The following is a 20,240-nucleotide window of genomic DNA, read 5'->3' as shown; positions in this document are numbered from 1 at the left end:
TCCATTTTACATTGCAGAATAAAACACATATTGATCTGTTTGAAGTAGAAATGTGTTCGTCTTACTACCTGTCGTTTATAAAAGCATTTAGAATTTAGTATCAATTTTCAGTTTTTTTATTTCTTTGGTCAAAAGTCATCATGGTCATAACTGCAGTACAGTATCTTAAATTTGATTTACGTATGAGAATTTGATTGGGTATGTACGATGTGGTGCTAGTATTATACTCCTTTGAAAGAACTGACGGAGACCATTGTATTGTGTTCATTATGCCAGCTTTGTGACTTCAAGAAGAAAAAACACATACCTGGATTTGAACAAGAAAAACAAAGGGTAGGGAAAAGAACAGGCAGAACAGATAAAGAATGAGTAGGATAAGTGAGTGCTTTACAAATGAAAGCAGATGTATGAAATTACAAGCTGTCGGATCAGGAACAGAAATGAAGATGATAAAGTGGTTCCCTACACAGATTATAATTATTCATTTTGCCCAGTCCTGCATCTTTTCCCCATAATCCTCTTGTTGAGGGAAAAAAGGTACAGAAGGATATGAGGCTTATTCGCATAAAAGAAAAAAAGTAAAACATTTAAATCTTTCTGTCCACAAAACAGTCCTTTATATTGCCTTTTATTGATTCAAAATAATTTTGTATTTGGAGTGATCCTTTCTGGTGGAGAGGCCTGATTAGTTGAAAGTGTCTGCTACTACAGCTGAAGTTACCAGAATAGCAAAGGTTGTTCAAAATTTATTTACAATTGCTATTGTTGGAGGCTGCCTTTACGTTGCAGAGTGCAAGCATCATTAGCAGGCATTGCTTTGACAGCTGTGGCAGATGGATTGCCTGGATTTAGATGGTGCAAAAGAAATGAAGTAGCTTACATAGACCTGCCTGAAAAGATTTCTTTAATAATTGCACTCATAATTAGATTGATTTGGGAAAAAAAAAAAAGAAGAAGAAAGAAAAGGAAGACAATGACAAGCAAAGAACCATAGAGTGTACTACATAGATTCAGATAAAATCAAATAGAACTACAACTAAATTATAAACTTTAGTGAAACATGCAAGTGAAACATGCTGAAAATTTCCTGAAAGAGAAAAAAATCAAATGTACGTAATGTAAGCTAATGGTATATTACATTTTTAAATATTTATTAAATGAAAATCTAGCCTTTTTCCTGAACATTTCATGTATAGTTTCTGATTTATAAGCAAGGAGTTCATGAGTTCATTTTACATATGTGCATATACATGTATGTGGGCATGTATACATATATGTACATAAGAACAACATAAAAGATACTGTGGCAAAGAATTGTCAGTGAGGGAAAGTTACTGTAAAAGCAAGACCAAAGGTAAAATTTATCTCACGAATTATTATACTTAAATATCTGTCTGCAGATGAGTGTCTGAAAAGTCAATGTCCATTTCAGAGTGTAGAACTGGTTCTTCAGGCTTCACTGACTGTATTGCCCCGACCTCTGCTGACTCAGGCAGGCTTTGGGTGCACAGCTACAGAGATCTAAATTTAGGCATCTAAATCTAGAGCTAACATAAATGTCTATGACATAAAGTCAGTGGTAGCTTTAACATTGCCCTTAATGACACTGGACAAAGGGTAGTCATGAAGCTTGGTTATGCAATATATATGAGCACGTATATATTGAGCACTGCTTTGAGTTCTAAGAGACTTAATGTGGAAAAAGACAGCTGAATCTGAATTATAATGAATCGACCAGAAAAGGTATTGATTTGGAATATCAGAATAAGATAGTAATATTTCATTAATATGTCACTTTTCTCCTTTTCTCTCTCTCTCTCTTTCTCTCTCTGTTTTCATTTGCGTTGTAGTGATTTCAAGTAACTATCAGACCTGTTTGGGACTTCTAATGCATTATCCACCTATTGGAGATGTTCACTCCCTTATCCTAAGAGCACTTTTTCTCCGAGATCCAAAGGTGAGATGCTCACTTTGTAAATACAGCAAATAAATCTCTGTAATAAAATGTTTTAAATACTATGAAGTTAGTAACAACCTGCATTTTGGGACTGTGTTGTATTTTCAAGTTTCTTCTTACCTGACCAGAAGATCAAGAGTTGGTAACTAAGACTAGAAAAAAGTTCCTTTACTCTTCAAAGAATTCTATTCTCCTGCTTTGGTAAAGTTATCCAGGAGCTCTCATAACTGCATATTTTTACATTCTTTAGAATAACTTTTGCTTGGTATTCTGCACAGACACCAAATATACTTTTGAGGGAAACAGGGTTTATATAGTAATCTTGTAAGCTATATAAGAAATTGTTATACAGTTTCATCTGTAAGACCTTTTTCACGGGATTTCTGCAAATTAATCACTGTTAATTCTTGAAGCACTGCCTCTCCCCAGTATATAATAGTTATGTGATGGGTTTCAATTAAAGAGACTGTTTTCCCAGCCTGAAAAGATCCACATGAATAAAATGTATATATTCATAAATTTTATGTTGCATATTACTAGCATGCAGTTTCTGATACACTCATCTGTACTAAAAGAAAGCAGACCTCTTTATTTCAGAATGGCATGTGCATATGTGTGGTTATAATATACAGCAGATATTCACCATACAGTGGATATAGTGTTTGAGATGAAACTGTATACCTTTATCTTTGCAGTACTGAGATCTTTGGCAGATAGCAGAATTTGTGCTGCTGGTTTTGAACTGTCTTTGTGCGTGTCCCATTAGTAGGCTGCCAGTGTAAAGTCTGATTTCCCTCATCTTGATGCACGTCACCTTTGTAAGTGAAAAATTCATCACTTCTGCACTCTGACTGCCTTCTGCAAAATTTCATTCAGTACCAATGTTTACACTTTTATGGATTAAGAAAGAAATTGTCTCTTTGTTTCTGTATCAGTTTTTTGCAGAAATCTGCATCCTTACAGCTGCTTTCTTCATTCCTCTCAGCACAAAGGTTTCTTTCATGATGAGAAGTAAAATATATCATCTTTTCAGTACGTAAGAAAGTTTGTAATGTTAGATCTCAGGAATCTTTCTTAAGATTTCAGCATCAGTCTGTGAAATCAGACTGCCCAGCGTTTGTTTATGTACTGTCTTAGCAAAACGAGATAGAAGTATTTTTCAGAGGGAAGATGGAGGGGGAGGAAAATTGTGCTAAGGTATCAAACTAGATCGAGTATCATTTATTTAAAGTGTATGTTAAGAGATAGAATAATTAATAATTATTCAGCTGTCCTCCACAGCATCCTAGGCAGTATACAAGATGATACCCTACCAGCTAAAGGGGGCAAAAATGAACCACTGACTTCCTGCAAAAGAAGGTTAATTACTGTTCTACTCCATATGCTCATGTCTTCAACAGAATGAAGTTGCCAGGTTCATTAAGGCCTCCATGTCCAATTAATTAGCACTCTTAGGTGTACCTTGAACACCTTTTGGAATATAGTGGATGTAGTTCCTACCATGTCTTTCAGGTAGTGAATAACTACTTAAAGCTCTTTCATACCAAGACTTCTAGTTGGTTTGTCAATTTAAATATGATTAATTACAATTTATCCTCATTTCTGAGGTGTAGTTATCTCCTTGGAAAATACTCTGAATGTTAGGAAGGTGGAATTTCCGGAGAATGAAGAGCCCTATGGGACTTCCAGCCACCTCTCATTTTATGTTGTATCTTTGGGTTGAGACTGCATAAACAGATCTGGACTTCTTACAGTATAAGGAAGTCAAACTGTTCTAAAGGATCACTCTAAAAGAAAAAAATAGAAATAGCTCCTGATCTGAGAAAGAGATGTGTTTTCAATGCTATGACTTGAGTACCTGTTTCTTATCTTTCCATAGGTACGATTTTAAGTTTCACTTACGTGTCTTTAAGCATCTGTTGGTTCAATCCAAAGTATTACTGAAATGGAAGTCTCATTATTCTGTGAGACCTACACATAAAAATTTCCAAGTCTGTCAAAAAATTTTATTGCATGTAATGAAAGGGCATGAGTCTTCACTCAACAAGACATTATGGGTGCTGTAGTACTCTAAAATCAGTAGACAGTTTATATACCAGCATACGTTGGAAAATTCTGATACCTGTTTTTTTTTCTACATATCTGCATAAAGATAATTCAGTTTGCCTGTATTCCCTGAACAGATAAAAGGAGATTGGAAGAAAAGACAAGGAGATTTTAGTCGATAGTGTAACTTGTAAGTGGTGATTAACAAATTCAGTGCCTAATGATTTTTCTTCCCCTTTTGATGTTTTCCTGTGCATTTCTTCAACACCAGCTTCTAGTTTCTAATGGCAAATTCCATTTGCTTCAATGCAGTTTAGATCTCATGACCCAGGGCTGAGTTGTTCTGCGTAGCATTTTTTGCAAGATTTCTATTGGTGTTTAATATATGAATTTGGGGAAGTCTTCTGTGGGAGACTGTTGGATGGTCCAGTGTCTTATCTCATTGTTTGTTGAACATAGCAAGAATGTTTAGTATTGGTCTAAATATCTGGGAGAGACTTGCTCTCTGACCATTGGAGCAGCTTTCCAGCCACTCTTCCCCAAGCCTGTAGTTTTGCATGGAGTTGTCGTCACCCAAATGCAGGACCCGGCACTTTGCTTTGTTGAACCTCATACCACTGGCCACAGCCCAAAGACATGGACAAACAGGAATCGGCCTCTTGCAGGTTTGTTAATATATGTTGTCTTTGGAGTTAATTTTGCAGCTAGATAAATCCCAAATAATCTCACTGAGGGGAAGTTGTGGGGTATTTGGACTAAGAAAGGTTGGTGATATGTACATAAAACTGAAAAGTTCTTGAGGAACAATCCTGTCGTAAATAGTGAAGTAGTTAAAATGGACCTGATACAGCTTTTCAACCTGTAACTTCCAGTTCTAGAGATAATCTCTGTTTGCATGTCTGATAACGTCCATTATTTCTTCTTTCTTGGTCTGGCATAACAGGTATCTTCTTACTATTCTGATTTGTTTTGTAGACTGTCAGGAGTGTTAAACTTTGCCTTGATGAACCTGTCACATTTTGTTTGCTTCTTTTAACTGCAGTCATCATCAGGAGAGCAACCTAAATGGCAAATGAAAGCTATACTTAAAAGATGGTGGCCTTTTTTTTTTTTTTTTTTTTTTTTTCCAAAAGATGGACAATTTAGTGACCTTTTGTGGAATCAAACTTAGGAGAAGCCTTAGCATTGTCCAGTAATAACAGTAATATGAAAAATAATTAGTGCTTGCCATTTATCTCGTGTGCAGCAGCTCTGCTTTTTACTTCATGAACCCCAGCTGGCAGTTGGGATGATAGGATGTTTTAGATACCACGTCTTTGATATATTCCTGCACTACAGAAGACAAATGCATATCTCCCTAATAGCCGAAAACAAGTTAATGCACCTGTCCCTGAAGGGGGGCCTGGGAGTTACTAATTTTACAGGCATGAGAATGGATCAATGCAGAATAATTGAGTATCAGCCTTTTCTGCATTTGGCTAACTCCAGTTCTTAGGGTAATGTGGAATGAAAAGCTCAAACCAGTGTTGTTGCCTTTGCATAGGATGGTAAAGCAAACCTGCTTAGCAGAGTATTTGTTTCACATTTCTAATCTTTGAACAGATAATTTCCTCAATTATTTATATGAAAGTAACTTCTATGCACTTACAGTCCTTCGTAGAACTTCCTGTGGAAGAACGGGCTATTGAAAGTATGTATGTGTGAAATGAGAAAATAAGGGAAGAGTTTTCTGTGTGTATCCAAAAGCCGTTACTGAAGGTGTGTCTCTGTGCATTTAATATCCCATGAGTGGCCAATTTACTTCATTTTTTTTTTCCTTATCAAAACCACTGAGCACTGTTAATTTTCAAAACCAAGGCTACAAAATTAAGAAGTAGAGATACAGCGATAGGGCAGTGGAAAAATATAAAGTGATTAAAAAGCATAGTTCTAACTAGAGTTGTTCAAATAAAAAAAAAAATTAAAAAACCCAATTAGAAACAAAAGTCATAGAAAATGTGAACATATTGTGTTCCTTAAATAACCAGATGTTCTTTCCTTCCTGAAGGCAGCCAGGGCTAGGAATAAAAGGCTTAAAACTATTGTTTTAAGTTAACTGTGAATTTTGCAAATCTGTTTTCACCCTTTAGCAAATAAAATTCTAATACAGCAACATAAGCAATGTAATTTTCATCATTGGGTGTTCTTATTGGTATGTTGTTCTGTGTCGAAGTGTTAACCTTATCATAGTGACTTATTAGAAAACTAAAGCACTACATAGAGCATTACAGTTTCACATTGCATACTAAGAACCTGACAACCATCTTTTGTCTGAAAGCTTACTGTATTTATTCCCGGTATTTTTGTAATAGAAGTTTGCTTTCAGATACTTTAATGTCATGAGTTAGCCTATTCATTGAGCAAGCTATTTAGAAGACAGCTTTACCATAAGCCATTGATTCAAAAAAAGAAAAAAGTTGTTGTGCTTGGTTGATGGGAATTAATTTGTTATCCTAATAATATTCTAGTTACTGCTGCTGATATTTTTTCAGTGTTGTATTTTAAGCTATTTGCTGACATTGAGAGGGGCCGTATAATAATATTAAATTCTAACTAAATCCTTGATGAAGCCTACATGACATTTCACAGAAGTTGTATTAGTTTGTCATGAATGAAATTACAGGCACTGCCAGAAAACTTAAGCAATAATATCTGGTCATGATTACTCATATAACGATTAGTTGGAGAAATCTGTATTCCAGCTTTTAACACTTCTCACAATCTGAGCAATGAGTGACAGGGGGAAAACACATTACTGAAATTTTGAACTGAACTCTTTGTATATTTATTTTCAGCTGAATTTCTTCTTAAGTAGCTGCCACCATCTCAGAGTTTTCTTCAAGCTAGTTTCATGTGCCTGAAAGGCTGTTGAGTTTCACTTTCTTCTTCTTCAGATAAATTCTTTTCTATACACTCATTAACTGAGGTGCCGCTGCAGAGCTGCAACTGTCCTTTGAAAGCTGCCGTTATGTCAGGATTGTTTGTTTTGCTGTTTGTGGCAGGAGAAAAGCAGGTTTGGGGTTGTTTTGTTTGTTTGTTAGCATTGTGTGTGCAATCTGGCATTAATTACCTCTCTTTAATGACCAGATTGCAGCCAATCAGAAGTTGGGATCTCGCACTGTTTGGGCATTAGGAGCTCATTAATTTGTACCTACACACAGAGTTACTGCTGGGGTGTGGAGCCCATTTTGTTAGAGGGGTACCAAAAAGGGGGAGGGGGGCTATGAACAAATGTTTGCTTTTCTCCAAGGATTTTTTGATCATGAAAAATGGGACTGATAATTCAGGAGATCTGCAATAACACATTAGGGATTTTAGCTGTACAAAAAGCATCAGGAAGCTGGGATAATGAATATCCCAGTGCAGTACTAGCTGGTGGTACGGGTAAGGTCACATACACTTTAACTGAGAGTTGCCTTGACAAGGGATATGACTGATAAAGGAAACAAGGTTTTCCAGAAAAGCTAAGTACATGTTTCTTCGTCTGGGAGAGATGGAATGAGGAGAAACAAAAAAAAAAATAGATGTATTTACTTTCAGTGATTCAACTTCTGTTTGCCTTGATTTCTGAAAGTTTAAGATCTTGGATCCTTAATGCAATGTAGATTTTTATGAAGAAAAACATGTCAGGATCTTCAAATCAACCTCTGGTTTTATAACCACATTCAATTCCTTGTAAAAAACCCAAGCATTTTAGAGGTCTAACTTCTCCATTTGCAAATATGGTAAGGTTAGGTGTAATCTAAACACCTCACTTTGAATACATCAATGTTATTTTCTGTAACTGCATGCTAACCTTTTAAATGTGGGCCTGTACAACTAAGAACTGAACACATTTTACATGAAAAAGACATGATATTAACTTGTTCTTTGTTTACATTCCTGTTCTTAAAATCAGTAACTTTTGCTTTCCATGCTTTGTTCTAACAATTCTTGCTTTAAATATTCAGTTATTGTGTTTCATTAATAGAATAAGGTATGACAGGCAACTATGAGTTTAATGATAAATTACTTGGAATAACCATGTTGCCATAGTATCACATAAAAATAGTAAGTGTACCATGAATTTAAAATCCTCTTAATTTTTGTACATTTGTTTCAAAACCTTCATTCCCAGTGCACCTATGCATTTTAAAATATAAAAAGGCTAGTGATCAGTACTCACAGTATAATAACTTTATCATCTCAAAGTTCATTGCAGTCTCTCCTGATGTGTTAACCATTTAATTGACACACCATAAAATAGTCATCTTCTTGAAATTATTCTGTACATCACAAATAATATTTTCAGGAAAAAATCTTGGAAGGTGGTTAATTACTCATCTAGTCAAAGCTTTTCAAATGAGAAATCTTTCAAAGTCTTTCTCATTCCTCAGTGTCATATATAACACAGTAGTCATCACTTGAAAGAGAACACTGATCTCTTAGATTGCCAACGACGATACAGTATGCAGTATTGCCCTCTCTTTAGTGTTGTATGCACAGGATGGTCATTTGGGTAAGAACCCACAAATATTGATTCAATCTAAGTTAAGCACCTATTACATTTAAATAAGTAGGAAAATGGTGGGAAATAATACAGAATAAAGCAAAGCTTCCTGAATAGTGACACCTTTCACAGTTAAGACAGAGCTATGCCACAGGTAAGATGGTGCAGAAAATAAGGACTTGTCCCAGTTCTATCTAGGGCTGGATGGGATGGTGCTGCAGTCTGCTCCTGGCAGTGAAAGCAGAGCCCAGCAAGGAGGGCAAGCTGACTCCGTTGTTCTCATTGCTGGTCTTGGGTGACCCAGCAGGAGAGCTGCTGGCCTTGAGGGTGGTGAGGAGTTGGTGGCATGGCTGGTGATTTCTGGGCTAGTGGAGTAGTACAGAGCCTGTCAGAGGAGATGGCTAAAGGCAAGTTAGGAATAATAGTGTCTACTTCTGACATACTAAAACAAGTATGTCATAGTGTAGGCAATTACTTGATGATGTAAATGGGCTGATTGCAGACACAAGGTGGGGGGGTGGGGAAGGTGTTTATCCATTTTTTAATCTTCTCTGAAGATTTCATACTTACGCTTTTTATCAGCTTGTCTTCCCCATTAAATAGAAGGCATGAGACAATGTCATAGGCCAGAGCAACAACTGGGAAAGATTGAGAATAGAGAAGGAATTCATAAACTCTACCATGTTAAGGACAAGTACTTTAAAGAGGTAAGATAGAAGAGAATGTTTTCTTTGGAAGCCAAAACTTTAAACTGTTCTTTCTATTTGGGCAAGTTGAGACCGTTCTGAGGGCAATCTGGCTGCAACGTCATCATTGATCGGCCAGAGTTGATTCAGCTCATCTGGCTGGCTAGGCAGGTGTCCCCTTCTTCCCTCACCACTCCACGTGCATCCCTCCCGAAGCTGCGCGCTCAGTCGAAGAGGACAGCCTTCCCTGATACAGGCGGTACCGTTCATCTGTCACAGGTATACAGTAACTGCGCTCCCCTGCTAGAACCCCCAAACAAGCTCAAGGTCCAGTTGTAGGAGAACGTAAGATAGTCAAGCTTCCAAGGCTGCAGACACATCCAAGTGAGGCGCTGCACATGGCAGTCTGCCATTCTTTGTTTATATAGTGGGCATGACGTGCCGTGGTATGGAATACCTTTTTGGTTAGTTTGGGTCAGGTGTCCTGTCTCTGCTTCCTCCTGGCTTCCCCCTCCTTCCTGGCAGAGCATGAGACTCAGAAAGTCCTTGGTCAGAGTAAACATTACTGAGCAGCAACTAGAAACATCGGTGTTATCAGCGCTGTTCCCAGGCCGAAAGTCAAAACCACAGCACTGCACCAGCTACTAAGAAGGAGAAAAATGACTGCTACTGCTGAACCCAGGACAATAGGAAAGTAAAAGTAATCCTGATTGTACCTGATGCTAAAGCAAGAAGCTGGAGCACTTTAAGCTCTTAATTACTTCAGCTACCAATAAAACTTACTGCTTGTGAATTTCTTGGGGCTGTTTCTTTCAGATGATGTGTTTACTTCTGTTTAGAAGTCATCTGAAGCTACTGACCCTCTCCTAAAGAGTAATGGTGTTATTTATAAAATTACACTAATAAAATGTATTTTAACCATGTTAGAGTGAGGTAATTATGGTTCTTCTTATGTGCAACCTGACAATTCAATTAATCACTTCTAGTTTGCAAGGTAGTTTATCAAAAGGAAACACTTAAGGCACTTTGTTTCTGCCTAATCAAAAGTTCTCTATATAATTTATTTATTTGACTAAAATTTGCAAAACACAAACTGTGAGTTATATAAAAATAGATTCATAACTTTTCAATAATGTATGAAAGATTAGCTATGGAATCATGTACTATCTATTATGATGGAGTTTCAGTTCAGTCTCTTCTGGTATAAATGTAGATATACTGATGATGTATTGACTTATTTATAGTAAATATTAATATATTAATTCTTGTATACAAAGCTATTACACACAGATCATAAATTAATCTGGGTTTTCCTCCATGTAGCAGAAATAACCAAATAGCACCTTAGAATGTTCTTGTCTTCCCTGATAGGTGAAATTTGTGTACAAGCATGTATCTGGAGAAGATAAAATGCTGTAAGTGTGGTTTTAAGAGTTTATGCAGGTTGTCCAAAACGAGTGCCAATAAAACCATAACGTGGTAGCTTTTCTGTACATAAAGATGTCATATTTTAAATCTCATAATTTGAAGCATTCCAGGGTTTAAAGCAAGGCTTGCTATGTGTTCCCTTCAAAAGCCTGGATCCGTCCTCCACAATGTTGTAAAACTCCTGTTCCTAACCGTGAGGGGCTGCAAGATACCAGAGCATAAATCTGTCATGGGGTAGGGCTGAACACTGTCAGATTTATACCTCACTATTTAGTTAATTTACTTCTGAAAACTAAGGGTTCAGCTGAAAAACAGACAACTAAATTAAGAGGCAGATTTAAAAGGTACTTAAGCAATCCTGTTGATGCAAGATGGGGATTTTACGCAGGTTATGAACTTGAACATTGGCAGGTCAAAGTCTTTGTCTGGGGTATCAATAAAAGCTGATCTGGTAGGATTTGATCTACCTGTTAAAACGCAATGTGCTATAAGACTCTAAATAAAATTTAAGAAAAGGCTTCCCAATGGGTTAGAAGCCAAAATATGCAACTAGAAATTTCTTTCAGTCAAATCACTGGAGCATTTTTAAATCTCTCTTGTCATTTTTTTCACTTCTTCATCTCTTGTCATAGAATGCCCATGTGAGAGAAGGCTTGTGTGTATGAAGTTAAAAACAGACCATAACGCATGGTATTTAAAATATCTTCCTGGTATCTGAAATTTCTAGTTGCCAGGGGAATGGAGGGTTGTCACGTAACAAAACTGGAGATATTTTATTTCAGCTTGGTCGGAGTTCAGGGGTTTCTTCCTGCCTTGACCCAGTTAACTGAATTTTCTTTCCTTTGCAGTTTTTTCCTGGGAATTTTTGTCATTTTAAGGGAAAAAAAAAAAAAAAGAAGCAAAAATGCACTCCCTGGTTTCCTTTAGAAACAATTAAATATGATCATTCTTCATGCTGTTATTGCATTGTAAATAACAAGCTCTGCAATTGAGACCCATAGTATCTTTATGAAAAATGTAAACAGGAAGCATTATTCCCAGTTTGAGGATTATGGTTTTCCTGTGATAAAAGGAAGTTCTTTATTAGGATACTCTTTATGTGGTGCTGCTTTCATACATGGAGTTCATAGATGCAGATATATTATCCAAATTTGGGTAATATTTTGCTATTGGCCTTGAACCACTTTTGAACTGGCAGTAGTGCAGTATGTCCTCTAATGTCTCACTGGGTTTCATTTCTTTTTAGTAAGTATTTAAGTCAATGTTTCGAAGGTGGATGGAATAACTTTTCTGCTCCAGTGTATTGCTTGTTCTACAGAAGGTGTAACTAGGGAAGAGGAAGATGAGGAGGTGAAAGGAAAGTTTTGTTTGGGGAATGTCATTTCCTTTGAGTGCTCTAGGGTTTGGGGTGGGTTGGTTGTTTAATATACAAAATATTGTGGTATGTTTATGTAATGTTAAGCCATTGCTTATACTGTGTAAGTCTAGTCATAGAGTGGAGACAGCTGCTTGGATAGATACCTGACAGAAAAATAGAAAGAGGGAAGGTAAAATTCTCTGTACAGCTAGGCCATTAGGTAATCATTAGTATGCACTTCATATTAATTATTAGTACCTAATAGAAAAACTGCTGCCAAACTGCTCAAACTGTGTTCCTCATCCACACCTCAGCTGCTATGTTTCAGCTCTATTCCCAGTCCAGATTTTTGTCATGTTTGTATCATATTTATTGAAGTAAGAATCATAGGTGATAACAGAAGGAAAAGCTAAACCTTTGCTGACAACCCCAGTCATTACTGAATGATCCTCCAACTTTCATTAGAAAGGTCATATGCTCCTCCAACTTTCATTAGAAACAAATGGAAGGAAAAAAAATTAAGAATTCAATAAAAAAATTTCTAAGGTTGTATGAGAAATATGAAAAAAAAACAACAAACCAATATTGCCCTGTCAGCTAAAGAGGGAAAAAAAGGAGCAAACTTCTCCTTAAAAATATTCTCATAAAAAGAACAACACTGCACCATTATCCTTTTCTTATATATAAAAATGTTTAGTTCAGTCTGTTCTTTGGTTCAGGTTTAAAATATTGACTTTTTAGAAAAAAAAAATTGTATTTGGCAACATTTGTTTAATATAAAGAAAAAGGTAGTTTTAAAAAATCCCGTTTGGCTCTAGTGAGATTATTTTGGTAAGCTTATTGCTGCATGTATGTATAATTCACTGCTGCTGGTTTGTTTGTTTTTTCTCTGTTGCATTTAGGTTATCTAGTCTCAGATACAGTCTATTAAGTGCAGTATTTTTCAGTAGCTGAGGTTTTGCCACCTGTCTACCCTAAAACACCTGCAACATATGTTTGTGTAACCCTGCAATGCTTTGTGGTTTGGGCCTTCAGAAATTCCCCCAGAGCTTTTTGCTTATAAACAGCTGAGCAATTCATTTCTCTAATGACGAGTGGTTTTCCCTTGGCGTTGAGGCAATAGCGTGTTCGCTAAAAGAAGTCTCATTTTTTCTTCAGACATATTGAAATTCTTTTTTCATTTTTATCTCTTATTCTGAGCCTTCAGACTCTGTGCAAAATTGTGTTTGATTTTTTTCCCTGTTAATAATACTGAACAGAGAAGTGAGGAACTACCTCAGCAAAGGAGAAAAAAGAGTGTTATAGAGATTCTTCCACTTGCATCTCCGTGTTAGCTTTTACAAATAATGTGTATTGAGATGGTGAAATGTAACATTACATTGCAGTGACTGGTTTTCCTAATATGTTGTAGAACAGTCTGCCTGTGACTTCTGTCATGCACATGCATGCTTTGCTATATCCTATCTATTCTGTGGGTAATATTCTGTAATGCGGTATGTCTCCAGAGACCAGGGAGGAAAAGGGTTATACTAGGGAATTTGAGTGCATAGAGTACGATCCTTAGCTGTTGGGAATTGCTTTTCAGCAGTTTATGCAAGTTTAGGGAATCTTTTCTGCATTGGGTGAGATACTGACTATGGCCTCAGACCTTTGCCTAGGAAGAGAACAGGCATGGGTCCCCTCTGTGATCGTGGAGGTGAATTAAGACAAATAGAAAGCCCTCAAGAGCCTTCTGCCCACCACAGGCACTGGAGTGATTCAGTCTGGTGGTGGCTGAGAACAAAAGGAGGACAAGGGTTAGGACTTAAGCAGGCAGATGATGAGGTGGCATCTTTTAGGCAAAGACAGACTCAGAAGCAGGAGAATCTCAGAGATACCTGAAACATTTTAAGGTATCTCTTCCCTCTGGACAGGACTAATATATTTTGAAGAGAAAAAGTCCAAAGTCACATCAATTTCTCTGTGTTTCTATATCTCAATTTCTTACACTGTCCTTTGAGAAGTATAAACCAGGCATTTTCTACCAGTTGAAAATAAGATTGCTGTAGTTAGAAATTAAGATTAGAAGAATGATAAAACGAGTAGACTGCTCCTACAAAATGGGTGTGAGAAAGATGGATTTCTCGTATGGGTGCAGGCAGCTTTTCTCTGTGATTTCTGCACTGTCTTTCCTTAGAAGAGGAAAACCATAAATATGTTAATCTGTATAATGCCCTTACACAATTTCTTTAGGGGATTCAACAAACCACTAATTGGAAGGGTTGATTTCACTCTCATTTTAACATTATCCTTTTAAGAACAAATATTTTATCTGAGGTACTTAGTCAGAACACAAATTGAAAAAAAAAAAAGGAAAAACTTTACTTGCTTAAGCAATTAAAAATATAAATAGGGCCATTCTCAATTGCACTACGTAGGGGAAAAAATGTGGTTACTGTGAATATTTTAATCAACAGAGCTATATTTTGCTGTAAATTGTTTAGCCTTCAGTCCTAATGCATTGAATATAATAGGGCACAGCTCAAATTGCATGCTTACAGAGGGGAATGAGTTTAAATTCATAAGGAAGAGACTTTGTAATTGTGTAGGTTTTTGTTTCTGCTTCTTGCATTTAACTGACTGAAATTGTTAAAAAGAATATAAATTTAAAGGACCATCACAATGACATAAAGAGCATAATCTTCATAAAATCATACTTTTTGCTGAGTTTTCAGAATTTGAGTTTTCAGAAGTAGTTAAAATTTCTGTGGTGATACTTCACAGATACTTGTCTGATAACATATACCTCAGGTTGAGTGTTTTTGAATAACGAAATCTTCCAAAAGGATTTCTCAGTTGTGTTAGAAAAGGAACTGCAGTAGTAACCCTTGATATTTACTGTCTTGCATTTCTAATGTTTTTTCAACAAAATGTTTTCTGAGGGCTTTTTCTTTCACTGCATGTAATAGTACTTTAAACTGCTTCTTCCTTTGATACCTTTAAAACCTCACAGGAATTTAAATAGGCCCTGTGAAAGTAATGCTTGAGCCTCATTCAATATGTTCAACTTAGATCATTATTCCTATTAATGGCTTTAAGTGCTTAGATAGTAGATCAGCCTTTTGTGTCTGGAATTGCTTATCATCTCTGCATAAATATGTTTCAAGATACTGTTTCACATGATTTTTTTTATTATTATTTTATTTTTTGTTTATTTGGAAGCAATATGTGATCATCTTTTTGATTTATTGGGTGGTGGAAAAAGAAATTTTGATGTTTTTGCTAAGTTTGAATCTATACTGAGTTACTAGGAATTGCAAAAAGCAGCTAGCATCTGGTTGCATGAATTTCTCAAAGGACTTGTCTTATGACCAAGAAGTGCCTGTTACTTTTAACCATCTCTTACACATTGTTGAAATGGTCATCAAAACATGTATGGAAAAAAGTTATTTAATTCTTGGGAGAAAAGTTACACTGTTTTATTACTCTCATAGGCATTGCAGAACCATCAGTTATCCTCATCACGTCAGTTTGGATTTGGTTATCATAGAAATGTATTGAATTACCAAACTAGAGCAATAGTAACTAAAGCTGATTCATTGTTAATTGCTGTCAGTTGATGAGGACTGACTTACAAGCCATGTGAACGGGCAGAGTTATGCAAATATTGTTTTTATAACAGGAGAATTAAAACATAGGCAGCCATTACAATGTGGGTGGTAGGGAAGATAAGGATTTTTTTAATGCCTGTCTAATAGCTTTTAGTTTTGTAATTTTTTAATGAACATTACAAACAGGATATACTTTAAAAATGTTTGATGTATTTCCAAAGAAAGAAAAAGAGACATTTCATACAAGATTAAGTCTGACTGCAGGAAATTATCTGGAAATTCCCAGCCTTAAATTTGACCCCAGAAATCATCCTGGCCTTTGATATCTACTACCTCCTTAAGCCATCTTCTCTCCTTTTGTGAGCATGCAATATTTTGGTCTTTCAAAATGCAACACCTGTTTCTTCCTCCAAAAATAAGGTTTCCAAGGAAGGAGGGTTATCTGCTCTTATGTGGAAAATGGGAGGATAAGACTGTGGGTGCTCAAGTCTATAATAAAATCTGGAGGGCAAATATATGATATGTGAAGCTGAAACAGCTGAAGACTGACTCCATCAAAAATATAATGTACTGTCATTTGTGAATGACTATTTCAAAAAGCTCACTGCGTAGTTGGTTGAAACTGTATTTACTACTAGCAGGAATTAAGGCAGAGCAGAACATGAGGCAATATAAACCTTTAAAGCAAATACTTGGAAGGTATTTAGAACTGGTTTATACAATATATCTGATTATTATGCAGAAATTTACCAATTTGTTTTTTCTTTTACACTAGAAATCATTTCTTTAAGCTGTTTCTCTTCCAGTTTTTGTATGTGTGTATGTGTGTGTGTATATATATATACCTCTCTGTTACTTTGATTTCATCTGTATGAAAATTTTTTTGCTTACAGATATTTACTTTCCCCTCCAAGTAGCATCCTTCAGGATGCATTCATTCGATCAAGAGATTTTATGCATATACTTTGGTCTAAATTTAATGTTCAGCAGATAATTAGATCTGGAAAGGATGATTTCAGAAATACTGAGGGTTTCAGTGAAATAGTTTCATTATGGCAGAGGTAAAGACTAACAAGTGGCTTCTGGCTTCAATATTAATTGTATATGTTTCATTGTAGCAGAACTTACTTGTGGGGTGTTTGACTAGTGAAATTTGGTGAGAAAAAAGGCTCCGTGTGCCATCTAGTGGCAGTGTTCTGGTTGTATCACGAAATTTAATTCTTTGCTTAACCAAGGCATTGCTAGTGATACCTTCAATTCAAAAAGTTAGCTATAGTTTCTCCTTACTAGTACTATTTTCTTTCAAAATAGCACTTTAGCTTGGAGTTGGCAAAATTCTACAGCTTGCCTAAAGGCAGAAATCAGATCAGTATCTTAATTTGTCCAAGAATTATTGATTTAATTAGAAATGTTACCCCTACAGCCTCAACCTCATTGCTGTGCAAAAGAACACTACTTTCTGTGAGCATGGAGTGGACTTACTGGTAGCGCTTAGTATTTTTTTAAGTATTTTAAGACTTCACTTATATCTAACTGGCATTACTGCCTTGAGAAACCAAGATCCTGGGAAAAGAAACGGTCTTTAAATTTCTACGTTTCTGATCTTCATTAATGACTGTATCTCTCACGTTTTCTTTAAATCTCTCAGAAAATTCCAATAAGGTATTCTTTTTCATTTTTTAATTTATTTTTTCTTTTAGAGAAATCCAAGACCAGTGACTCATCAATTCCAACAAAATTTAGATTATTACAAAGCGCGTGGAGCGGACTTGATGAACAAAACCCGGTAAGCTACTGCTGAATGTGCTCACTGAACTAAAACCCTTCATAAAAAAATGTTTCAGAGTCACTTTTATCCCAAACAGGAATTACATAAGCAGCATTAGAAGCACTTGTATTTATTTCATGCCATTTATTTTGAATCTTTACTTTGCCTATTCTTACATGAAAATTGAAAGTATTGCAGTCAGCTCACTGGAATTTTTTAAGGTTAAAGACATTCGTACACAATGATATGTATACTAGAAGCAGGAGGTAAAATACTGGCAATGTGAGTTCTGTAGCCAAACTACTTCTAATGATGCATCTGATTGCGATCTGGAGTATCTATGTACCAGAAGCTGTGTAAGTTAAATAGAATTAATGTAAATTCAGTTTGAAGTAAGTTTTATTGAACCTTTTTGCAGCATTTGTCCCTTGTTTCACAAATGGTTTGTACCACTGCTGCTTAAAGTCCTTGTCAACGCCATTTTGTCTGATGGTCAGAAGTATAGAGGTACCCGTGCCCCAGCCGGGTGGCCACAACGTGGGCACTAGTTGCAGGTGGGTGGTGGCTGCTGATGGGCACCAGGCTAAGCCAGCACAAGATGCAATGCCTTGCTTCACTTTACAACATCACTGGCAGTTTCTTGGATTGCCCAAGGCCCCAGCCAAACACTGTCTCTGCTGTTTCATTGGAACTTGCAGGCTTTTCAACCTTTGCACCTCTGTCCAATTCTGTTTAAACCAGTTACACTAAAAGCTAGCTAAAATTAAAATGGAGTGGATTAAAAAGCTCTTAAAAACTTAAGAGATTTTTAAGATTTTTAAGAGCTCTTAAAAACGAGATTAAAGCTGAGTAGTGATTGCAAAAGCAACTTTTTTTAAAGAAAAAACAGGCTTCTAAGTTAGGGAAGGGTGTCAAAAATTACTGTATTCTCTTGCATTTTCTTGAAGGTTTATATTTATATCATGGTGGTTTTATATTTATTCTCTTAATAAATAGTCTCAAGAATTGTCTAAATATGAAAAATAAGTTATTTGAAAATTCCAAAAGAAACATTTCAAGGATTCTGAAATAAAAAATAAAAAATCATCAAGTCCAAACAAGAATGACACCTGTTGGAAATATAAATTCTGAGGAAATGGATGACTATTAAATTTATGTGGGGATATAATCATTGCACACATACCTACAGGGCACACACTAAAGGAGAGGAGAAATTGTTTACAGTAGTTCAGATAGACAAATAACTGGGATAATTTTATCTTAACACAGGAGCATTTAGAGTAGGTCAAGTGTAGTAAATCTCTTTAAGACTGGATTGAAGAGAGAACTGGTAACATTAGGAAATGGTTCTGCAGTAAGCAGAGAGATGGATTAGATCAGCTACCAGATCTTTTTCATCTTTAATTCTACAGGCTCAATAATATATTTAAAATATCTTGGCAGATCACTAATATATATTGCTTATTTTATCACATATAAAACTTTCTAATCTGTCATGTTCACATATTTGTCTCTCATCTCTCATAATGGCTACCTACTGAAGAGAGAAATGCCTTTGAACAAGTCTTGCTTAAAACAAAACATTTTCATCTTAGCAGAAAACCGCAGGGATTGAATCATCTTCCTACTGCTAGTTTAAAAATACACCATTCACAGTCAAGGTCAGTGATGCTTATTGTGATGGAACAAAGTTGTTTCCTTCATAGATGGAATTCACGTCTCCTTGATATTCATATTTTTAAACCGATGCCTTACTTTTAAATGCATCTGCTGATAAGTCTACAACATTAATCAATCAGCATTTTTCTTGTAATTATTTTGCATGTCTGGTACATTTAGATGGTTAAAATGTAGACATTGATCCATGTTTAATGACTGTAATCATCTTTTGCGTTAATATGTCAGACATTTAAATGGTAAGAAACAGATACATTGTTCTTATCTTCCTGAGCTTCAGCTCAGTTTTAACATACCTCCTCCAGAGATTTAGCACCTCGCTATTGTTCATTTTCTGAAGGTGTGATTCAGAGAAGTTACACAACAAATTTTACTTCAGAATGCCTTTTTTAAGACCACCTCTTGACAAGAAATTTAGATGGCATCATTATTTTTCATGTATGTGTTCTGAAATGATCAGTATCAGTATCAGTTCATAGCAAGTATTAGAAGCTGCAACAACTATCCTTTCTAGGTCTCAAATAGTCATAAAACATGATAGCACGCTATTGTTGAAAGCATTTTTTAAAATCGTATTTCATAAATAACGGTTCAGAGAAGAATTTTGGTGTTCAATGTTCCTGTAAAGTGAAGTTTCTCACAAGGTCTCCTTCCAACCATCTGAAAAATGCAATTAAGCTAACTTTTCCTGGTTTATATTTATGTCAAAGCAGCAAATCAAATAGTGTAGAAGGAAAACTGATAGGTTTTATTAAGCAAAATATTGCTGAAAAAAAAAAAAAAAAGAAACAAGAAGGAAACAACCTGTTGGACACAAATACAAGCCTCTTTGTAAGCTTTGTCTCCTGCATCTGTGGACCAGCATGATTCCAATGGTGCAGTTTTCTCAAAGCATCCAGTGGCTTTGTTACCCAGGTAGCCTGTCAGAGAAAAATATTTACTTCCAGTAAATGCCATTTTCTGTGCAAAGTCAAGGGTTTTTTACTGATTGTCAAGGCTGTTGACCTGTGGCAACACAAACCTGAGCTCAATGTGCAAGCCACTAGATTTTTTCTAAGGTGATGTTTCAGGTGAGTGAATGATATATACTACCCCACTCTTGGGTGGCTAGTTTCAGCAGAATGAGAGGAAAATATATGCCAAATATACCAAAGTTTGGATTCTGAATCTCAGCTATTACTGGTATGAACTTTGAAATCAGGA

The 20,240-nt window shown here is 35.9% G+C and overlaps 1 protein-coding gene across 11 annotated transcripts in view; it reads left to right on the top strand.

The window, feature by feature from the left end:
• TBC1D5 (TBC1 domain family member 5) overlaps window positions 1-20,240 on the top strand; it is a 328,319-nt gene that overhangs the window by 251,041 nt on the left and 57,038 nt on the right. For all 11 annotated transcript variants that reach the window (XM_065666027.1, XM_065666031.1, XM_065666023.1 and 8 more), the window contains 2 exons: window positions 1,851-1,957; window positions 17,293-17,378. In XM_065666027.1, the coding sequence (XP_065522099.1) occupies window positions 1,851-1,957; window positions 17,293-17,378 (193 nt within the window). The remainder of the gene's footprint in view (window positions 1-1,850; window positions 1,958-17,292; window positions 17,379-20,240) is intronic.

Source organism: Lathamus discolor, chromosome 2 (assembly GCF_037157495.1).
Source record: "Lathamus discolor isolate bLatDis1 chromosome 2, bLatDis1.hap1, whole genome shotgun sequence".
In the NCBI taxonomy this organism is placed as follows: domain Eukaryota; kingdom Metazoa; phylum Chordata; class Aves; order Psittaciformes; family Psittacidae; genus Lathamus; species Lathamus discolor.
Note: the sequence above shows the minus strand (reverse complement) of the source record. Positions and strands in the feature narration are given on the sequence as shown.